We start from the raw sequence: 24,666 nt of genomic DNA, 5'->3' as shown, positions 1-24,666 counted from the left end.
TTCACTAGGTTTGTCTAGTTTATCTATCATTCCTAACGAAATATACGAATGGGTGGCTCCCGAATCAAATAATACATGACATAATTTATTGAGGATGGAAACCTGACCTGTGACCACCTTGTTGCTAGCATCCGCCTCTCCTTGGGTTAAGGCAAAAACCCGAGCAGGAACCATCTTTTCGTCCTTCTTTCCTTCCGGCTTTTGCTGAGGACAGTCTCTTTTACGATGCCCTTCTTGACCACAGTTGAAACACTCCTTGGTGTTGGCACGGCATTCTCCGGGGTGCTTCTTCTGACATTTGGCACATGGCGGGTATTCCACGTAGCCCGACCTATTTCCCCCATTACTTGGTCGTGCCCTTTTATTGTTGTCGGCTTGCTTGTTGTCAGGATGCCTTCTCTTCTGTCCGTTACCGTTGTTGTTGGACTGACTGTTGCTGGACTGATTGTTGTTCCGACTGGCCTGAGGTTGGCTCTGCTGCCTAGGTTCCGGCTTGCTGGCTTCTTCTTTGCTCACGTTGGCTTGCAACCTTTCTACTTCAATTGCCGTCTCAAGAACGTCGGCATATGAAGTGTTTCCCGGGTTTGCTAGTTTAACCCCCATCTCGATCTTCGGGCGAAGTCCTCTAACAAACTTGTTCACCCTTAGATAGTCGGTTGGAACCAACTCTGCTGCGAACTTCGCTAAGCGATCGAACTGACGAGCATATTCCGCCACTGTTAAATTCCCTTGCTTCAGATTGGTGAACTCCTCAACTCTCGTAGCAAGCACTGCTGAATTGTAGTACTTCTTGTGGAAGAGCTCCACAAATCGGGTCCACGTCATGGTGGCAGCATCGTGGGATTGCTGGACCAAGTCCCACCATATCCTGGCATCTTTCTTGAGCAAAGATGAGACGCAGGATATGCGGTCTGCATTACTAAGGTTCATGTGGGCTAGGATCGGCTCCACATTCCTTAGCCATTCTTCTGCTTCAAAGGGGTCCGTAGTCCCTTCGAAGTTCGGAGCGTGCTGCTTGCGGAACCTCTCGTACACTGGCTCCATGTGCTGAACAGGATAAGGAGCGTAGTTCGTCATAGGCCATCCCCCATACGGACCAACTTGTTGGGGTGCTGGGGCCATTGGCTGTGGCTGCGGCTGCGGCTGTGGCGGAGGCTGAGGCTGAGATTGAGCCTGTTGGCGTTGTTGCTGCAGAAGTTCCTCGCCTTGCTGTCGTAGTCTGGCAATCTCTGCAGTGTTGTCAGCTGGCTGTGCCGGTGCGTTGCGGCGAGCAGTAACACGTACTCTCCTTCGGCGAACGGTAGGGACCGCATTGGTCGCTGGAACATCGTTGGAAGCGTTCCCGTTGGTGCGAGCTGATCTTCGGAGAGACATCGTAGCAGAGTTCTAACAGTTAAAAGAAACATGTTAGAACTTTTTCCTAATAGGCTCTAAGGCAAAAACTTATTCTAAAACAAACATATCTCGGACCTATTTATTATGACTTTTTATGAAAAATTATATAGGTCTTTATTTATTATTAGAGTGGGTTTCTATACTTAGAAAAACAAGTCATATTTATTTTCTAAGTGTGTTTCTAATCATCCTATATGACTTAATTCTCAGGCTCGAAACTTATCTTTGTTCCAAAGTTAACCATATTGAGGGAGGGCTGGGATCAGTAAAATCGTTCCCACTACTAAGGCCCCCTAACTCTCAACAAGGAAACCAGGTTCATTGATTCGTATCCACCCTCACCGAACTCAGTCATTATTCATTTTATTTAGTATTTATTATGATTGTGAAAAAATTCAAACTCACACATGATATTCAAATAGCATGTTTATTCATTTGGAAAACAATTTCACTTATTACAATCATAACATAAAAGTAAATAAAACAAATAAAAACTACTAATCTAAAAATCGGGATCTTCTACATCCGATCCGTCATCTAACATATCATCATCTATAGCCTCATAGTCATCATTATCATGAGCATCAAAATGCCCTCTAGGAAGGTTTGTGAGAATCCTATTCTTTTGCTCCTTGGTGAATTGAAATTCAAATTTTGCGGTGAACCTAACTAAGAGGAAATAGTATCTCATTGCTAATGGTGATTCATCCTCATCATTCATTTCTTCCCATATTTCTTCTAAGGCTGCTATTACAGGATGGAAATCTTTAAACAACCTAATCACTAATACATATTGTTCTGTTGATCTTAGCATTATTTGTTTAGCCTCTTGAAGGCCACCTATTGCTTGGTGAAACAAAAGCAACCTTCGTGTAATCCTTTCTAAGGCTCCTACGGTGTTTCTTGGCTCCCTTATTCTTTTTAAGGCCTTAATGGCTCGGATATCTTGGTAGGTTAAAGCTCCATTCATTTTTAACTGAAACATAAACACTAAAGTTGTTAGCTATACACATAGACAAAGTAACTTGTAACTTGTAACTTAAACACTTACTTGGCGGTCCGATTCGGAGCTTTGAGCATGTGTATCGAGGAGAACTTCATGCGAAGGAACCGTTTTCTCTGATACCAACTGTAATGACCCACTAATCTAGACTAATTGGACCATTATCGAAACTATACATAAAAGCTTACATTTTACGAAAATACCATAATTTATTGAGTAACTTGAAAATAAGAGTTATTTACAAAGAAACAGAATACTAAGAAGGATTTTGGGATCCCATTGTCTTTAAAACAAAACAAGATTTAAAATAAAAGACATTTCATAATAATGCGGAAAATACATGTAAAACCATAAAAAGTCACACAAAAAGGAGACTACATCCTCGAATCGATAACGCTCGGCCCCTTGACTCCATTCATCATCGATACACATCCTCCAAGCGTCACGAATCTTACCACCTCTAAACTTATTTTCCTGCACATAAACAGAAAGGAGTGAGCCTAATGCCCAGTAAGGAAAATCTAACACAAAGTCACATACATAATTTCATAAGAAAACATAAAGACTTAACATAATACATATAACATACACTTATTATAATGGCCATTATTACTTGGGGTCCCATAGGCTAAACAAGCATATGCCCATGGGGTTAATGGGGTCCTACTAGCTAAGTAGGTCATATGCCCATAACCCATTTGGGGTCTTGTTAGTCATATGGGTCATATGCCCAAGCCTACATACACATATACATATCATAACACTTTTAATAACATAAACATATAGATAACATAAACACATAACATATTAATTCTAGCCTATTTTCCTTACCAAAGTTACCGGGATAAAATGGACTGAGTTAGGACTTTTGGAACACTCCTAAAACCACAATGAACAAGGGTGAGTCTAAAGAAAGGAGATGAAATGAAAGAGAATAGGAAGACTAAACCATTAAACGAAAATATGCTTACCACCACTAAGTGCTTAAGAACTTGGATTCCCTAACCAAAAATAAGAATAAGGTTAGGGGACTGAGTAGAAGGTTTTGAGAAAGAAATAACATAGAATACAGAAAGGACTAGAGTTTTGGGTTTACCTCAAAGATTGCAAGATCAATCTAACATCCATCGAAATACTATAGCACTCACTTACTTCCCAAGTGTTTGATAAGCTTATGATGTTTAAGCTTATAGTTTTTCCCCAAACCAAGTGTTTACACTCTCTCACTCACTTAACACTAGCAGCCTCTGAACTTAGAGCAAATGGTGAATAATGGCTGGGTACTAGGTCCTATTTATAGAGTTTGGGAATGAAAATATCTTGATTTTACTTGAATAAAAATAATGGCTTTTTAAGTGAAAATCATTTGAATAATCGTTCAGCAGAGGCTGAAGACTCGTTCAGAAGATGCTGGACTGTTGAAGGCGTTTGAATGGCTGAAGGGAAAAGAATTCAAATGAATTTGAAAACATGCTGGTGGAGGCGATATATCGCCCCCTATAGGCGATATATCGCCTGGACCTTTGTTCCCGAGGCAACCGTGCATCGATTCGTGTTTTCCGTATCTACGTGCTGCGACATATCGCCCCCTATAGCTGCGATATATCGGCATACGCAGAATATTTAAACACGAGTTTACACATTTTTAGCTAAGTTTGAATGGACTAAATAGCCTTGACTAAGCCCTCAACGTGCTCAAAGCTGCTGACTGACCCTATACATTCAAACTTTTACCCTTATTTAATTTAATCCTCAAAAATACTTAATCCTTAATTACCATTCAAAACATGTGCTTAAAATCCTATTGGTTGATGTCTAAACCTTATAATATAATAATATATTCCTTAATATCAGACACATTAATCAAACCTTAGGTTATACTTAATATTCTTAAACTATAGGTTAAACTTAGAAAATCTATAAGTACTACTATGAGTGTCCAAATAACTCCCGGTCTGAACCAAAAATCCAAAGTAACAATGATAACACTAAACATACTATAATACTACTAAACAATTAGCTAAGTAAAGTTCTTGGACTCTACATGGACATCCCAGGTTATTAAAAGTGCAAGTCTGAAACACACCAAACCATTTGTCGTATCCTTATTTTATGTTGGTCTGGTGTACATAGATATGCATAATATGGGGTCTGTTCTACTGTCTTAATAAATAAGGGATCTATTGTCTTTATGCAACAGCTGCATTCCAGGCAATATTGATTCCAGGTATGGTCTTTGTAATAAATAATTAAGCTCAGCATGAGACTACGAAGAAGGTCTTAGTGCCTTTATTTACTTAGTTTCATGGTGATGCATTATTATTATTATTAGTCTACCACTTCTACTTGCTTTGAGTCCAACTCCTTGTATAATACATATATAATAAGCTTTTTTTCGCAGAGCTTCTTGCATAACACTCTTGAATTTCCAAATATTAAAAGATGCGCAGTTAGTCGGAGAATGATTATACATGTCATATATAATACAACCACTATCCCACAAGATCAATAAATTCTCAGACTCAGTTTTTACTTCATTTCGTTACGTGGTTTCTTTAAATTATTAGACCCAAACTTAATGCTTTAATAATACTCATGACAAAAAATATATATATATATGTATTTTTTTCAGATAACATTTCTCATATAGGTTTCCAATAACATTTTTAAGCAAAATTGGTCTTTTTGGTAGGTACATATTCATTTGGTATTATTATGAATAATTCTTTCTGGTACCTTGTCATTCATTGTATATTTAAATGATTTGAAAATTAAAAAAAACTAATAAAGATGATATATAATAAATAAAAAATTATTTTTTAAAAAAAATATATAAAAATCAATTTCTTTTGATTTTCTCTTTTTCCCCTGTCTCTTTCTTCCCTAAGCAAACTCTATCCTTCCCTTATCTCTGGTCCATCCATGGTAGAACACTGGGAAACCTTTCCCCGACGACACGTGCGACAACATTCACTCTCTCTCGTCGTTGCAAGCAGGGGCCTTGCCTAGAGTTCTCAAATTCGAAATCCCCAAAATGTACAGATTAAAAGCTTTGACCTTTAACATCCATTTTAGATATGTATTTGTCAAATTTTGCGATATATGTGTTATTTTTATATTTATTTTATTATTACAGTATTTAGAATGAGTAGTTTTATTATTTTTGATTTAGTTTATACTGTAGTTTATTTTATAAATTTGGGTTAATTTAAAATAAAGTATAATTATTATTTTTTAATTGTAAAGTATAATTATATTTGACAAATATATAGATAAATATTAAAAAAAATTAAAATGTATAGAGATAGTAAAGGCCTTCTTTATCTAATGTTGCGATGCTGGAGCTGGTGGACATCTCTCCAGGATATTATTAAAAGTACAAGTATGAGACACACCAGGCAAGATCATCTATTGTATCTATGCAATAACCCTTCCATCCATGGTCTGGTAAATATATTTATATATGGTATAATACTTGTATTTCTGGTATATATGGTATATATATATATATATATATAAAGGTATAACAAGGAAAGGAGTCTATTGTATGTCTACATGCAACAGCTAGCTAGATTACAGGCCATAAAGATTCCTTTAATTGTGTGTAATCTATTTTGTCTTCTTTGAAATAATTATGCTCATGAAACTACTAAAATAAGGGCTTAATTAATTGTTCCTTTTGTATTGGATACAAGTAACGCTGCATCTTATTTATCAAAGTTTGCGTGGGAGCTTCGAGAGTTATATTCATGAAGTCCATATAATACAAAAATACAATGAGTGGGACTGTGGGAGGATGATACTATACTACTACTCGTCTTGATACTTCACTTCGGGTTTACCTTTTCTCCAAGTGACACACATGCAGCAATTTTAATTTGTTTTTTCTTAACAAACACTGAAAAAAACATTACTTTTGCCGGCGCAACCTATGGGTTTTACAGACGCAATTTTGTGCAAGCAAAGATCCACGACGTTCCCCCATGGATAATGACACTTTTGCCGACGCAAAATGTAATGCGCCGACAATGGTATCTTTTAGCGATGAAAAAATGCGCTGGGAAAATTATTTGTCACGCTGTGGAAAACACTTTTAGCATCGCAAAAATGCGCCGGCAAAAAATGACTCTTTTAGTAGCGCAAAATTGCACCGATAAAAGATGTGTCTTTTAGTGGCGCATTTTTGCACCGGGAAAAGTGGATATATGTAGTGAAGATTAAGACTTTTACCGACGTAATTTTGCGTCGGTAAAAGTTTTTTTTAAATAAAATTTTTGATAATATTACTAATTTGATTTTCAACATATTAATATTAATTAATAAATTTTGATTTTAATATATTAATAATTATTTAATTTTTTAGTAATATTATTTAATTAGAAATAAAATTAAAATTAAAATTTTATAAATAAATAAAAAAATACAACTATTAATATTTATTGTCTCCACCAAATATGACAATATAAAAGTAATTTAGTAAATTAAATGTCTAATAAATTAAACTTTAAATAAATAAATAAAAAGTTCTACAAATGAGTACTGCCCGCCTCATCATCCCCGCTCCCGTCAGCATCATCGTCCTCATCCGGATCCTGTTCTGGTAAGTCGACAGTAAAACCAGGAGCCAATTCACCAACCTGCTTCAATAAAGCACTGAGCATGACATCTTGACGCCGTTGACGACTCTCAAGTTTAGTCGTATACTTCTTTAGGTTCTCATTTTCTAGCATAATGTCCTGAGTTTGCTGCAAAATGGTGTCCACTTCAGGTGGAAATTGCTCGGACATTTGAGAAGTTGGCAAAGATGTTTCCCTCTTTGCGCCAATTGCCTTCAACCTAGGCAACCCCCCAAACACTTTCTTATAACGCAAGCGGGGTCCAACGACATCCTTGAAAATATCCATATGAGGCAGGAACTGACCGTCGACATTATTGCCGACACAAGAAGCAACAAATGATATAGGGGGTGTACTCTGCGATGCTCGACACTCGGTCATCTCAGTCTGCACAATAAAAAGCACGTATCTCGAATTCAAATATAACATTATTTGAAAACCTAACTTATAAACTTTTAATATAATAACATATAAAATATAACTTTATTATCTATCTGCCAACATCCTATCATTAATGACTGTAGACCAGTGATTGAAAAAGAATGTAATTAATTTTGTTCCTGTATCAGGGAGCAAGTGGGCTAAAGTAAATTTGGTCATGAAAATCCTTATCTAAATCAAAATCATGAAGATGTTGTTGATATATACAGTAAGTGCACTTAATTCCATTAATGGGGAATTTACGTCTCTAAACATATACATCAACTATATTTGCATGTTTTTTATTTAGATATGGATTTTGATGACCAAATTTACTTTAGCTAACAAGCTCCCTGATACGGGGACAACATTAGTTACATTCTTTTTTTTATCTTAGTCCATAATCATTAAACATAAAAATATTGGAACATAGATTATAAAGATTTAATTGTTAAAAATTTAATTAATAATTACTAATTGACACCAACCAATTAATAATTAATATTTATTAATTATTTACTAAACTTTTTTAAAGTTAAATGATCATAAATTAGTTAAGGTTATGCAACTTACTTGTTTTGTTGCCGCTACATCACTAATCCACTTATCCTTCTTATTGTGGAGGTGCTCGAATGTGTCTATCATGCTCGGAAGCTCGCCAGTAGACAGGTCCATCTAAAAAGGTAAATTATTTAAACATTGTTACCTTTATAATATTTTCATAAATGTAAGGATATAGGTTATTATAATTTTTGTGATCATAAACATGGGCAACGATGGATTTGGAACAGTGTCCTCCTAGTATGGTCATTTTTGCTCGAGGTTCTTTATTTTTCTTTGATATACGCTTCAAACAGAAAATAGTACTCATTAATCTGAATTGTAATTTTATAATTAAAAATTAATGTAAAATCTACGGCATACCTGCTGAGAATCAGAAGCCCAAAAATCGCATAGAATTGCCCAATCAGAAGAAGTAATCGACCCAAAAGGTTTTGACTTTGCTCTCTCGTTGTCCACCTCTCCTCCAACCTCTACCCAGTGTTTCTTCATCGTGAGGCGCCAATCAGTCAGATGCTTTTGCATTTGTCTTACCATGGCATCGTTGATTACTTGATTGTCTTGTGGATAAATAAATTTTTCCTAAAATCACAATTAAATTTGGAATTTGTTAAAATATTATGAAGATAGACAAAATCTTAAATAGTGAGTTATTAAAGGTCTAAAAAATGCGTACAGATAGCCTCTGTCGAATAACTTGGATATCAGCTAGTTTTACTTGTTCCTTGTAGTTGGGAGAATGGTGTTACACAAATAACGAGCCATGGAATTGTTGAACCACTTGCAAAACTCTAATAGCTTTTCCAGTTTGTGCATCAAACTCTACTTTCAGATGGCTAACTTTTTTGGTGGCCAGCTCTTTCTCGATATTGGCAATGTAATAAGCTCCCCCGCCCCTCTTGGAGCCACCACCTGTGTCATTACTTGGTTCGGTCATTCTACATAAAATATTCATTAATTAACTAATTCAAATTGTGTATGTCTATTGTTTTTTGTTATAAAATTAACATTTTATTACTTATGGTATTTCCCAACCTACCCTATTCCAACCTAGTGGATCCCTTCGAGATAGTAAGCAATCATGTACTAATTCTCATTTCTTCAAGATATTTCATCAAATATCTTGAAAAAATGAGATCTAGTACATGAATACATTAATTATCCCCAAGGCATCCAATAGGTGCATGTGTACCTATATCTAATACTATCATTAATTAATGATAATAAATAAAGTTTTCATTGAATTAAATAAAAAGTTACATATACTTGTTTAAATTACATATCACTGTCATCATCATCACTAACTACAACATCATTATGAAAACCACTATCACTATCACTATCGACTAGAACATTGTCGTCATCCTCATCATCTTCATACTCGGCCAATGTGTCATCTTCAAATGTCGAGATGGCACCTTATAAGTTGCTTTATGGAAGAAGGTGTTGATCGCCATTCATTATGACGAGGTAGGAGAAAGGCAACTACTTGGATCTGAAGATGTTGGAGGAGCTCAGGATGTAGTAGCACTGATGAGAAAGTGTATGCTCACTGCTCAAAGCCGTTAGAAAAGTTATGCGAATGCCAAGCAGCGTGATGTGGAATTCAAAGTCGGAGATCAAGTTTTCTTAAGAATATCTCCTATGAAAGGTGTGAAGCGGTTTGGGAAGAAAGGTAAACTTAGTCCTTGATTTATAGGTCCTTTTGAGATATTGGACAAAGTGGGAGCAGTTGCGTATGTACTAGCCCAACCGTCAGCCCTAGCAGATAGTCACAACATGTTCCACATCTCAATGTTATGCAAGTATTTGTCAGACCCATCTCACGTCCTCAAGTACGATACGATAGCACTCTAAAAATACTTGAGTTACGAGGAACGACCGGTTAACATCCTAGATAGAGGGATGAAAGAGTTACGATCTAAGAGTTTTCCGATAGTCAAGGTCTTATGGAGTAATAGTTCTGAACGGGAGGCAACGTGGGAGTTGGAGGAGGACATGTTAGCTCGGTATCCGGAATTGTTTGATAAGTAAATTTCGAGGACGAAATTCTTTGTAGTAGGGGAGAATTGTAGAGTCCTAGAATTTACTAGCAGCAGCAGCAGCAGCAGCAGCAGCAGCAGTAGTAGTAGTTTGTTCATTACTGTGGATTTTTGTTCAAGCCCGGACTTAGTTGGAAACTCCTAGCAATAGTTATGGATTTTATAAGTTTAGCTTATAGTTTAAGAATATTAATTATAACATAAGGTTTGATTAATATTGCTGGTTATTAATATGATAATTATTATAACATAAGGTTTAGATAGAGCTAATAAGAATATGACATTTGTCATGAGCATGGATTATTCCTAAAGTTTAGATAGAGCCAATAGGAATATGACACATGTCATACGTATGATTATTAAGGAATTATTATTTTAATGATAAAATAAGGGAAATATAAGACTTAGTTTTCACCAAAATTTGTAAGAAGATTGACATTTGTCACAATTTTATTTATTTGTGATTTAGATAATTAAATAGATTTTTCGTAACTTTAGGGTACTGTAAATTTCGACCTATTTTTGACTGAGTTATGTTATGAATTTCGAAAAATAGTATTTCTAAAACATTGTAGATAATTTAATTAGCTTTCTAACGGTATAAAGATATTCTAAATCAAAGTCCTACAGCTCCAGATATGTTGATTTTACTATAGATTAGTTTAGAGTTACGGGATTTAGAAAGTTAGAAGTTAGGATTGTATTTTAAATTTAAATTTAAATTTGGATTATAATTAGAAGATTTTTATTCCTAGAACTCTATAAATAGGACCTAGCACCAAGCTTTTTCATTCATTCTTCAAGCATTGATCAGAGCCTTCTAGGTGCTAGTGAGACTATAGAGTGATAAACACTTGGGTTGGGGTTATAAGCTTTGTCATTCTAAGCTTATTAGACACTTGGGAAGTAAGGTTCATAGAGTGTATTTCAGTTTCGAGGTGTAGTTCGGTCATAGCAATTTCAAAGGTATTCCTATTCTTAGTTCCTTTTCTGTATTGTTAGTTCTTATAGTTTTTCTCTACTCAATTCCTAACCCAATCTTCTCTATTCTTGGTTAGGCATCTAAGTTCTTCGAACTCGAGATTTCTTGTTGGTAAGTATCTTCTCGATGGTTTAGTTCATTCCTCTTCATCTCTTTCTTTTAGAAAACTCACCTCTCTATTAATGGTTTTTAGGAGTGTTCCAAAATTCCGACTTTGTTCTTATCATCCTGGTATTTTGGTAAGAAAAATAGGATAGATCTTGTATGTTTGTATGATATGTTATGTTTATGTTATGATATGTTTATGCTATAATATGTATATGTATAATATGTTTTGTAGGTCCTTCGGCATATGACTTGTTTAGATAACAAGCCCCAAGATTATGTTTTTAGTCGCTTGGGCATATGACTTACTTAGATAGCAAGCCCCAAGATTAGTTTATCATTTTCATGGTTTAGAGTTATGGTTTACTCTACCTCAGATATTAGACAGGGGACCTAGATGGGTTATCATATACTACCATGTGATCTAACCTACCTCAGATATTAGACAGGGTACCAAGATGGTTTATCGCATGCCATGTTAATGAGTTAATGGCCATTAATATTGTAGTCCTATATGGTATATGTTCTTATAGCCATATGTTTTATAGTGTATGCTTATGATATATGGTATATGTTCTTATCGCCATATGTTTTATAGTGTATGCTTATGATATATGGTATATGTTTTTATAGTCATATGTTTTATAGTTTATGTTTATAATGTAGTTTTATGCTTTTGTATATTTTTAGTAGGTTTTCCTTGCTGGGCACTAGGTTCATACCTTTATTTTTAGTGTGATGCAGGAAAATGAATATGGAAGGCAGAAGGATTCATGGTAGCTTGGCTTGTGTGTTGAGGATGGATGGAATGTGTGGACTGCGTGTCGATCAATGATGAAGTTATTTAGTTTTAGTCTTTTAAATCATGTTTTTTTCGCATTTAGTTTTGTAAATAATTTTCTTTAGTTTAAAATTATGTTTTATGTTTTAAACAATGGGTACCCATGCCATATTTTCTATTATTATGTATTTGATACAATATTTCAAGAGTTAATAAAGTTAGTTATATTATTTCTTTTGTATCTTTCCCAAAATAGTAGTTATGTATAGTAGATCTAATGGTCCAAGGTCTTAGAAATAGTTGGGTCATTACAGTTGGTATCAGAGCAATGGTCCATTAGCATGAAGTTCTCCTTGATACACCCGATCAAGCTCCGAATCTAACCACCAATGTAAGTGTTTATGTTTTAGTTTTTACGATTATGTGTTAGTAAAACGTTCTAGCCCTTATGTTTTCAGTTAAGAATACCTGTAAATTAGTTTATTTTCTTTATTTATTTTATTTATTATCTTTGCAAAATGATTGTATATAGTGAAAACCTTTCTCCAAATTAATATCATGGTTATTTTGTTATCATGTATGAGTTTGATTTTTCTTTTGCAATCATAATAAATAATAAATAAAATAAATATTGACTAAGTTCGGTGAGGGTGGATACAAATCAATGAACCAAGTTTCTATATTGAGAGTTAGGGGGCCATAGTAGTGGGAACGATTTTACTAATCCCAGCCCTCCCTCAGTATGGTTAACTTTGGAACAACGATGAGTTTCGAGCCTGAGAATTAAGTCATATAGGATAATTAGAAACACACTTAGAAAATAATAAAGATGGCTTATTTTTAAAGTTTAGAAACACACCCTAATTATAAAGAAGGCTCACACATTTTTTTTTTCATAAGAAGTCATAATTAATAGGTCCGAGTTATGTTTGCTTAGATTAAGTTTTGCCTTAGAGCCTAATAGGGTAAGTTTTAACATGTTCTCGACTGTTAGAACTTTTGCTGAAGATGTCGCTCAGAAGATCTACTCACAACAACGCCAATGCCTTAAGCGTTGCACTTGAAACTTATGAAGCCCCTCCAGTTCGCAGAAGGGGAAGGCGTGCAACCAATGCTGCTACTAAAGAGAGAGCGCCGCCGCCGTCGGTTGACAATACTGCAGAAATTGCAAGAGCGACAGCAGACTCAAACTCAGCCTCCACCTCAGTCGCAACCAAACCCTCAGTAGATGGCTCAAGTACCCCATCAAGTAGGTCCTTAAGGGGGATGGCCAATGGCGAACTATGCGCCATACCCTGGTTAACACATGGAGCCAATCTATGAGCAGTTTCGTAAGCAACACGCTCCAAACTTTGAAGGGACAATAGAACCCTTTAAGGCAGAAGAATGGCTCAGAAATGTAGAGTCGATCCTAGCGCATATGAATCTCGGCAACGTAGACCGTATATCCTACATTTCGTCTCTGCTTAAGAAGGATGCTAGAATATGGTGGGACTTAGTTCAGCAGACTAACGATGTCGCCCCCATGATATGGACAAGATTTGTGGAGCTGTTCCACAAGAAGTATTACAACTTGGCAGTCATCATTACAAGGGTCGAGGAGTTCACTAGTTTGAAGCAGGGCAACTTAACAGTAGTAGAATATGCTTGGCAATTCGACAGATTAGCCAAGTTTGCACCAGAGTTGGTTCCAACTGACTTTATGAGGGTGACCAAGTTCGTTAGAGGACTTAGACCAAAGATTGAATTAGGGGTTAAGCTAGCAAACTCGGGAAATAATACCTATGTCGATGTTCTAGAAACGACAATAGAAGTAGAAAGGCTTCAGGCAAATGTTAGTAAGGAGAAGGCTAGTAGGCCTGAGCCTAAACAGCAGGGTCAACCTCAAAATGGTTGAAACAACCACAACAACAGCCGTCAGCATAGCAACAGTAATAGTAAAGGTCAGAAAAGAAGGCATCCTAATGATAAGTATGCCAATGGTGATAAAAGAGCACGGAAAAACAATGGAGGCAATAAGTCGGGTTATGTAGAATACCCGCAATGCTCTAAGGGCCAAAAGAAATATCAAGGGATGTTTCAACTGTGGTTAGGAAAGTCATCGAAAGAAGTAATGTCCACAGCTCAAGCAGAAGGAGAAGAGGGATTAAACGATGGTTCCAGACCAAAGTCTTTGCCTTGACCCAGGGAAGAGCCCATGCTAGTAACAAGCAGTTACAGGTCAGATTCCTATCCTCGATAGTATATGTTCTAGTATCACTTGATTTGGGAGCAATATACTCGTATATCTCATTAGGAATGATAGAGAAATTAGACAAACCTTGTAGAACTAGGTTTGTGACATAGTTGCCTTCGGGTGAAGTAGTCCTATCATCACGGATAGTACGAGGCGTCCCAATCAAAATTGAGGACGTAGAACTAGAAGGAGACCTGATAGAACTGGAGATTAAAGATTTCGACATGATATTAGGAATGGACTGGCTAGCAAGGCATGGTGTAACCATCGATAGTAGACGTAAGCAAGTGATGTTCGAGACTCCTGACGGTCAAAAACGATGCTATATGGGAAAAGTTTTAAGACTACGTACATCGCTAATATCAACTCTTAAAGCCCAAAGAATGATAGAAAAAAAAGGGTGTCAAGAATTCTTAGCTAGCGTTGCGTATGTGGTAAAGGAAACACCACAAAAAGTTGGAGACTTCCTCAATGTAAAGGAATTCCTAGAGGTATTTCCTGGCAACTAACAGGATTGCCACCGACTCGGAAGATAGACTTCACAATCGAACTAGTACCGGGCACTGAGCCATTCGCTATGGGGAGCACCGGTTCTATTTGTGAAGAAGAAGGACAGAAGTATGCATATGTGTATAGATTATCACGAGCTTAATAAGGTGACAATTAACAATAAGTACCCGCTACCCCGACTTGACGACTTGTTTGATCAACTCCGAGGGGCAACCGTGTTTTCAAAGATTGATCTACGGACTGGGTATCACAGCTCAAAGTACGAGAAGAGGATAATCCCAAGATGACTTTTAGAACTCGTTATGGGCATTACGAGTTCTTAGTTATGTCTTTCGGTCTTACCAATGCTCCAGCCGCATTTATGGACTTGATGAATAGGGTCTTCAAGGACTAATTAGATAAATTCGTTGTAGTGTTCATCGACGACAGCTTAGTATACTCCAAGGATGCAGAAGAGCACGAGGAACATTTGAGATTGATTTTGTCACGACTAAAGGAGAATCAACTCTACGCCAAGTTCAAGAAATGCGAGTTTTGGCTTTCGCAAGTGGCGTTCCTCGGGCACATTATATCCAAGGACGGAGTTGCAGTAGACCCATCAAAGGTAGAGGCTCTGAAGGATTGGCCAAGACCAAAGAACGCATCCGAAGTAAGGAGTTTTCTGGGATTAGCAGGTTATTATAGGAGATTCGTAAAAATATTTTCTAAGATAGCCACTCCACTTACCAACTTGACCCAGAAGCAACAAAGGTTCAACTGGACAAATAAGTGTGAAGAGAGTTTCCAGTTGCTTAAGGATATGCTCAACACTAGCACTTTGTGTACCGACACCCAATGATAAGTTTGTAGTCTATTGCGGTGCGTCGAAGTAAGGATTGGGTTGTGTGCTGATGCATAATGATAAGGTGATAGCCTACACCTCAAGGAAAATGTAGTTGCTGATGTGCTAAGTAGGAAGAATTATGGAAGTCTAGCAGCGTTAGTTGGAATAGAAAATTCGGTACAGTAGGAGCTGATCAATGCTGGAATAGAAGTAGTCATTGGTAAACTGGCTAACTTGTCCATTTAGTCAAGTCCATTAGAAGATAAACAGACTGGGCAAGTGCATGATGACACGTTACTAACACATATAGATGTAGTTAGAGAAGGGAAGGCCACGGATTTCTCAATATCAAGTCAAGGGTTATTAAGATATAAGGATCGGGTATGCGTACCAAGTGATCAAGGGATTAAGGTAAAGATTCTAGAAGAAGGGTACAATACCCCGTACTCAGTTTACCCAGGGTCGACCAAGATGGCACACGACATCAAGGCAATGTATTGGTGGCTAGGGATGAAGAAGGACATAGCAGAATTTGTGTCTAAGTGTCTAGTATCACTACTACAAAATACCCTTTACGGGACACTTTTTTAGGACACGCACATAAATGCAAGTCCTTAAAAATATTTATGAAGTTTTTAGGACACTCATTGAGAGTCCTGAAAAAATGCAATTTAGGACTCGCAATGAGTGTCCTAAAAGAAAATGCGAGTCCTAAAAAAATCTGGGCTATAAAAATAAGTGTTTCACTTAATATTTTTAAGGACTTGTTTTGGGAGTCTTTAATACTCTTTTAGGACTCACAATGAGTGTCCTAAAAGAATCTGCGAGTCCTAAAAAATCTGGACTAAAAAAAAGTGTCTTACTTAATATTTTTAAGGACTTGCTTTGGGAGTCCTTGATACTCTTTTAGGACTCGCAATGAGTGTCCTAAAAGAATCTGCGAGTCCTAAAAAATCTGAGCTAAAAAATAAGTATTTCACTTAAAACATTTAAGGACTTGCTTTGGGAGTCTTAATATTCTTTTATAAGCAAGTCCTAAAAAAAATATTAAGGACACTCCAAACAAGTCCTTAATTATTTTGAAGTAAAAAGCATAAAATAAACTATGACTTTTTCGAAATTATAAGGTTAAAATACACAAAATAGAAAACTCATCAGCCATTTGCGGATTTATTCATCACACGATCTAGGGCTGCTGGGCGAACGGCGGCTCGGCGGCAGCTGGGTGAACGGCGACGGCGACAGTGGTGAACGCCTCCAGCAAGCGTGGGTTCTGCCTCATTTTTCTTTTCTGGTCAAACTAAATCTGGACCGTTCATTAGCGTAAGATCATTTGTGTACAACATCTACTCTTCCTCTAGCTTCTCCTATTTCTATTCTCAATTACCAGTTTGGCTTTGAACTCAGGCAAGCCCCCCTCTCTCTCATGTTGTTTTACTAATTTTGACTTTGAATTAATGGTCTTCAGTCTATCATTTTTATGATATTTGTAATCAATCACTTGACTCGTGATGTTTGGTTTATGCAATTTCAATTCTTTTTGTGATTTTTTTTAATAAAGTAATTAACAATGTAACAACTCTATTTTTTGTATTTGTTCTTTTAAATAATTGTTATAGATATAGGTAGTCTTGAAAAAGTTTCTCAGTAGTTTATCTTTTTGTAGTGTCTTTCATTCCTAATTGATTGCTAACTGTTTGATAAAATGCTTTCTGTTTTACAGTCTTTCACAGTTGCTTACAATGTGTTTGATGAAATGCCTCTTCTAAGTTTCTGCTTTTTTTTCAAAAAAAGAAATTCTAGTTTTATCTTGTAAAAATGATTACAATTCTAATTTTATTAAAGTTTCTAAACACTTCATGATGATTTTAGTTATAAGGAAGATTTTTTTTTTGTACATTCTCATCCTAATTGTCACATTCACATACTATGTTCATATAAAAACTATATAGTATTGGCATTTCTTTGTCAAATGGCTTGATCTCTATTATGTGCCCGTAAGCATGGTAAGGATGGCTCCATTCTCTCTACTTGCCCCTTATAAAACTCTTTCCTAAAAGGTAAAGTGGCCATAACTTGGAAGCTTTAATGAATGGACACAATATAGTTAGTTATTTCCATTCTCAAGAGTTCACGTCAATCATTTATTTTAATTTTCTTCTTTTTTGTGTGTCTTTCTTGCTATGTTTACATGTTCACCACAAACAACTTTTGGACTTAGGTTTATAAATTAGAGTTGGAAAAGTTATTAGTGACATAAAATTCAATAGGTAAAATTTGTTGAAAGGACATAAAAGTTAATAGAGGCATTAATTAAATATATCATGTAATACATACGGTTTCTTTTACCATTAGTAAATTGCAGTAATTTATTTTAGGGAACAAGAACACAACACACCAAGATTTACTTAATTCGGTCAGATTGTATGTGGTATTTCCCTTTGCCTAATCCACTAATCTCACATAGTACAAGATGAACTAGGCTCTCATTACAATTATAAAACACTCAATGTCTTCCTAGTAGAAACCTTAATGTTCTCTCAACACTCTTGAAAACCAGTATTCGAACTCAAATATAGGTGTTTCTACTAATAAAATAATATCATTTCAATTACAAAGTGTATCTTTTTCTTATTTCAATTACTAAGTTATAATATTATAATTTTAGATTTTAATATAGGGTAATAATTTCAGATTATAATATAGGGTAATTATATAATTTAAAGTTTTAATATACAAATAAATATTGTTTTCCACTCAATTTTGATTTGTAAGTGAATCAATGTTTTGATGCTTCTCCTTTGGATGTCTTTCGAATTCACAAATTTATACAACACTAAGCTTTAGCTTTACTCAAAAAATGCTTATTAAGTGTTTGATGGAATGCTTCAGCGAAACATACGAGTAAATTGAATGATTTTTATGTTTTTTTTTAATCTCTTATGTTATGGGTTGTAGATTATTAATAGCTGGTATTGATAAGTCATGTGTTCTTCCCTTCGTTGATAGAGTCGGGTATTTTCATGAATTTTATCATTCATTTTTGTGTGTGGATTGTGAATCCTTACTTATTTTTTATGTGTGGCTGTTTATCTTAGTCTTAGACTTAGTTAGTCACACAACTCCCTTGTGGCTATGGCCTTATATTTTGTGTTGAAAATAAGAAAGATTAAGATCAATTTTAGAGAGCTTTATCTTATAGGAAGATTGGAGTGGAACTTTTGATATGGCAAAAACAGTTTGATTTGGAATATCTCAATGGGATATGAACCTTAAATATTGTGTATGAAATATCATAAAGATGGTGTTGGAATAAATAAATATATATATATATAATTTTGGTGGGGTCAAAGATATTTGTATTGATGGAAAAAAAACAGTTAAATCTCTGTTAGCTAATTCGAACGAAAAAGGAACCAACTTATTAGTATCGTTGAGTTATTTTGTAATGTTATATATATATGTACATATATATATATATCTATATTTACCATTGTGATCATACTATTCTAGACTTTCCATGTGCAGTGGACAGGCTATAGTTTACATAATTATTGGTGTAATTTCAATTTTATAGCTTTTCACATATTTTCTAGTTAATGATATATAAAGATTAATTCTATATTAGTGAATATTTTAAAGATTTTCAAAAACACGTTTTATTTAGTTATGTTTCATATATTTATATAATTTTGGATGAGTTTATATGCGTTAATTAATTAGAACAGATAGTAACAATCGAAGCACAATAATTTAAAAAAAAAACGAAAGTCATGTATGGAAGGTGTTTGCCAAAATGCTTGAGAGAACCATGGTTACACAAGCAACTAAGATTGATGTAATTTTTCTCTACAATGTCGTTTTTGATGGGTTCTCTCAATTTTTCTAACTAGTGCTTGTAAATTGTTCAACTTTGTTTAGTGAGTTGGAAGGGTAAACTATTATTGTAGCTTCCTTATGTCTAGTGACACAGCTCCACGAGATTACTTTAACAAATAAATTTTAGATTCATGCTACTTTCTGCCAATTGCAATGCTTCAATTTGTAAATTTGCTCCAACCATAAGTTGAGGTGTGTTTTCATTGAATTTTTTGTAAGCTGAATCTGGATTTGTCATCTTGTGTTTAATTCTCAGAATTTTGAAGGCTTCCAAATCCACGTCTAATTTTAAAACTTGAATATTTATATTTGAGCCTGGATTTGTCATCTTGTATATACACATACACATTTTAAACTAAATTTGTACAGGGAAAGACGGATTCTGAGGCTAAAGCTGCAGCAGGGGTATAGACAATGCTCGTGTTGTAACCAATCTGGTGACTGCTCGATAAAGGTGTGAATATCCAGACTGTAAATGGTTTGATTATGATATTAGATATATGTAGTATGTGTTAAACTTTATCCCAACCAGGGACAAACTTAGGACCATAATCCAGGGTGGGCAAACTATAATACTTTATTAGGAAATGCCTCCAATTCATCTGCCAAAAGCAACAAATCCATTACAAAGTTTAAAGGCTCTGAAAAAAGTCTCCATAATGGAAAAAAAGATTGATATAGTAAAATAAGAATTGAGTATCTTATTCGAAGACTTTGACAAAACTTAAGAAATAGAAATACTTGATAAAGCTGATATTGACTTTTAAATAGGATAAATCAATTTCACAACTCATAACCTGGCAAAGTGGACACTTAGGTATAATATACAGGGTGAAGTATTGTTTTGGTTGTTGTATGAGTGTTTTGTTATAGCTGCAGTTGTAATTTTTGTTTTGCTCAAAAAGTTGTACTCACTTAATACATTGTATTTATTGTTCTGTTAGTGTAATATGCTTGGTCTGCATAATTTATTGATTAGTGCATTTTTTGTCACCGAGTATTGCTTTATACCACTGTTTTTTTTTTTTTTTTTTTTTGTATCAATTGTTTTGTATATGTCATGCACTATCTATATTTATATAAAATTGAAATAGGGTAGGCAATAGACACTAAGTCTGTCTATATATACATATAAGATATATATTTCAAAAAATTGGTTGAAAAGTGGTTGTTGTTCTGATTGTATTTTTGTAACCTTTGATTATGTTTACATGTTCAGCTTTAGTGGTAAAACTGCTAAAAAGTACTCAAAACAATGGACCTGTTTGGTTAGCCTTACTGGTTTTATTAGAGCAGAAAACATAGATTGATATGGATTCATATTATTGCTTAATTTTGTGGTTAAACGTGTACTGTGTAAAGCCCATTTTCTTCACTTTGTTTCATTTCGTTTCATTGATTTGTAATTTAGTTTTTTGAGAAGTTGATTGGTTTATTTGTACTCTTTCAAATTCATTTCATTGTATTCTTCTTTTGAGATTCTGCAACTTGCAACAATGATTAACATATTCTATTACACACCTATAATTAATGTTGGAGTTCTTCACTTATAGATTTTAATGTTTTTGCAGCAAGCACTTTTATTAACAGGTACGAAAATAGTCTTATTGATATAATTTATTTCTCTTGTTTTTGTTTTTATACATTTCTAAAAATGTAGAGCTAGCTAGATAGATAAGAGTTAATGAAAAGTATTGCCTCGCCCACATGAATAATTGTATCATTATGTAGTATAGCTAGAATTAGATATACATAGCCTTACTAGGACCTATGTATACCTACGAGCTCTGCATATATTTGCTTTGTCATCAAGTGATAGAAATATTGGATTATGAAATTTTACATAGTATATCTAGGAGTAGGAGTGGACCTAGGTAGAGTGTCTCAACTTTCAACTATTTGGTTACCACTAAATCTTGATATCATTTAGGTCCTATATTTTTCATTATTTTACAATTTTGAATGATAAATGTATTACTTTAGTGGAGTTTGAATATCTTAGATATTCATCCGTAGTGAAGTAGGTTCTGGGAATTCTGTGTGCTGCGGTGATAACGGAAGATTTGAGAACTTGCATGTCTTAGTGAAGTAGGTTCTGAGAATTTTGTGTGCTGCGGTGACATATGGATGAAAACCTGTGTGATGTTTGATTTGTTTGACATGTTGGTATTTATTGTGAGAGATTATGGCTAGGCTAGTAAATTAGGGGATATGCTGTCTGATTTTTTATAGAATTTTTTGTACTTAGTTTTGTGTGGAAATATGAAAAAGATGATTGCCACAATGATAAATTTGTGATCCGAATATTTACCATTCGAGTTACTTTAAACATAATAATGAGTTACTCTATATGTAACCACCAAATTACTCTGAGTTACTCTAAATGTACTAACAAGGTTACTCTCTATATATACCAACTTAGTTATATTTTGTTATCAACAAGTGGGTTCAATATGTACCAACTAGGTTACTTTTTGTGTACTAATGAGTTGCTCAAAATGTAATAGGTGGGTTACTCTTTTATTATGTAGCAATTGAGTTGTTATATTCCAATACGAAAATCTTACATGTATTAGTCGAGTTACTCCTGTGTATCAACCGAGTTACTTTTTTACCAATAGAGTTACTCGAACAAGACTTATGCAATATTATTATAATGTTGTTCTCGTAACCAAAACCTATGTAGAGAATTACTAATGACTTTTAAAGTATCTTTTTGTTGTATGTTACTAATGAGTTTTTTGATGGAAATTAGAATCAAAACATGGCTCATAGGTTACCAACATGTACTTTAGTACATCAAACTAGGATACTAAGGGGTATCGTCATATTTTTTCAACAACCCAAAATTAATATCTTTTCGCCAAACCAAACTAGTGTAGTGAGTTTATTTTTATTAAATAAACCAGTGTGATGAGTTATAATGCTCATATGAACTAAAGATATTATTTTCCTTATTAATTAATAGTCAATAAGAATACCACACAAGCTAAGCTATTATTTAGATACGCTATTATTTTGATCGGTTAATTTATTACAAAATTTATTCATATTTAAATTTTAAGACTGATTTTTTAAAAATGTATGTATATGTATAAAGGAAAGACAACAAAGCTTTTTTAAATGAGCTAGTTGTGCATTGTAGTTGGATGAGTTAGTTTGTTAATTCCTTGTAGGGAGGGGCTTGGGCAGGGAGGGGATCGGCAGAGAAGGTGGCTGAGCTGGGCTCGGGGTTGGCTGGAGGTCGAAGGCGCAGGGAGGGGTTTAGGTTGGGCTGGGCTGGGCTTGGCTTGGGTCGACAGTGCAGGGAGGGGCTCAGCAGGGACGGTGGCTGGGCTGGGCTCGGGGCTGGCTGGTGGGGTTCTCAACTTCACGGCGGCGACACTATAGCTCGCGGCGGCAGCAAGTATTTATTTTATTTCTTGATTTTTTTATGTTAAAATATGTTTCATTTGATTGTGTTGGATATGTTCAGATCTGATTTTGAGCCTAGACTAATAATGAATATCATCTTTAGTGTATTTTGCTTATGCTTTAATGGCTTTATACTTGTGTTTCACTATTGGTTTTTGGTGTATTTTGTGACTGGATTTTGGTGTGTTTATGGTTTATTTTGATGCTTCTTTAATGGATTAATATGGTAGATTTATGGTCTATTTTGTTGCTGATTTTAGTGTAGTTTGCTACTGTTTTGAAATACCTCTATGTACTGGATGAATAACATTTTATGAAATAGTACTATCTATACCTTCTATTATATATATTTATAATTGTTGTGCATGTCTACTTATTTATAAGTTTGAATTATAATTGTTGTCTGTTAGTCCTAAAAAGTCTTTTTTGTAAAAAAAATTTGCCATTTTTTTAGTATTTTCTTTTCAAAATTCTTTTGATACATATTCGACACTCAAATGGATATATATTTTTAAATCAAAATTAAAATTGTAGCTGTGTTTTTTTTAAAAAAAAAATTACTTTTAAGGGCATGCAAAGCGAGTCCTAAAAAATTACCCGCGAGTCCTAAAAAATCTGGTTGAGTGCCTTTAATTAAGTTTTTAGGACTCGCAAAGCGAGTCCTAAAAGAATGTTTTTAGGACTCGCAATGCGAGTCCTAAAAAATCTGGTTGAGTGCCTTTAATTAAGTTTTTAGGACTCGCAAAACAAGTCCTAAAAGAATGTTTTTAGGACTCGCAATGCGAGTCCTAAAAAATCTGGTTGACTGCCTTTAATTAAGTTTTTAGGACTCACATTGGGAGTCCTAAAAAGATGTTTTTAGGACTCCCAATGTGAGTCCTAAAAACTTAATTAAAGGCACTCAACCAGATTTTTTAGGACTCGCATTGCGAGTCCTAAAAACTTAATTAAAGGCACTCAACCAGATTTTTTAGGACTCGCACATATTTTTTAGGACTCGCGTTGTGAGTCCTAAAAACAGTTTTTAAGGCTCTCAAATAGAGGACTCGCGTCCCGCGAGTCCTAAAAATTTTTTTAGGACTCGCAATGCTAGTCCTAAAAAACCATTTTTGTAGTAGTGTATGCCAGCAAATGAAAGCAGAACACCAGCGGCGTGCAGGCTTATTGCAACCACTTAGCATTCCAAAATGGAAATGGGATGATATAGCCATAGATTTCGTGACGGGTTTGCCACGAACAAGTAAGCAGCATGATTCGGCTTGGATAGTAATAGATAGATTAACCAAGTCAGTTCATTTCCTGTCTGTTAAGACTTCGTACACAGCAGATCTTTACGGAGACGTTTAAGTCCAAGAAATTGTACGACTGCATAGAATCTCTAAGACAATAGTATTCGATAGAGGATCGGTGTTTACATCGAGATCTGGGAGTGAGTATTTGCCGCTGATAGAATTCTCCTACAACAATAGCAACCAGTCAACGATCGGGATGGCACCTTATGAGTTTCTTTATGGAAGAAGGTGTCGATCACCATTCATTATGACTAGGTAGGAGAAAGTCAACTACTGGGAACTGAAGTTGTTAGAGGAGCTCAGGATGTAGTAGCACTGATTAGAAAGTGTATGCTCGATGCTCAAAGCCGTTAGAAAAGTTATGCGGATGCCAAGCAGCGTGATGTGGAATTCAAAGTTGGAGATCAAGTTTTCTTAAGAATATCTCCTATGAAAGGTGTGAAGCGGTTTGGGAAGAAAGGCAAACTTAGTCCTTGATTTATAGGTCCTTTTGAGATATTGGACAAAGTGGGAGCAGTTGTGTATAGACTAGCCCTACCGCCAGCCCTAGCAGATAGTCACATCATGTTCCACATCTCAATGTTACGCAAGTATGTGTCAGACCCAT

At 35.1% G+C, this 24,666-nt stretch overlaps 1 protein-coding gene across 1 annotated transcript; it reads left to right on the top strand.

Annotated features, from left to right (window-relative positions):
* Nucleotides 1-12,913: 12,913 nt before the first annotated feature.
* LOC133792557 (uncharacterized) lies at nucleotides 12,914-22,912 on the top strand. Its single transcript, XM_062230465.1, has 4 exons — nucleotides 12,914-13,154; nucleotides 16,803-16,881; nucleotides 19,723-19,807; nucleotides 22,530-22,912. The coding sequence occupies exons 1-4, from the start codon at nucleotides 12,914-12,916 to the stop codon at nucleotides 22,791-22,793; spliced, it is 669 nt and encodes a 222-aa protein (XP_062086449.1). The 3' UTR covers nucleotides 22,794-22,912.
* Nucleotides 22,913-24,666: the final 1,754 nt, after the last annotated feature.

This window comes from Humulus lupulus, chromosome 7 (assembly GCF_963169125.1).
Source record: "Humulus lupulus chromosome 7, drHumLupu1.1, whole genome shotgun sequence".
Lineage (NCBI taxonomy): Eukaryota > Viridiplantae > Streptophyta > Magnoliopsida > Rosales > Cannabaceae > Humulus > Humulus lupulus.
The sequence above is the reverse complement of the archived record's forward strand: the minus strand, read 5'-3'. Positions and strand labels throughout refer to the sequence as shown.

Excerpts from the sequence above, each read along its gene's own strand:
- LOC133792557 (XM_062230465.1), top strand. The coding sequence starts at position 12,914 with ATGTCGCTCAGAAGATCTACTCACAACAACGCCAATGCCTTAAGCGTT. Across the intron at positions 13,155-16,802 it reads TGGCTCAAGTACCCCATCAA|ATCATTTGTGTACAACATCT; the intron begins GTAGGTCCTTAA and ends CATTAGCGTAAG. Across the intron at positions 16,882-19,722 it reads CAGTTTGGCTTTGAACTCAG|GGAAAGACGGATTCTGAGGC; the intron begins GCAAGCCCCCCT and ends AAATTTGTACAG.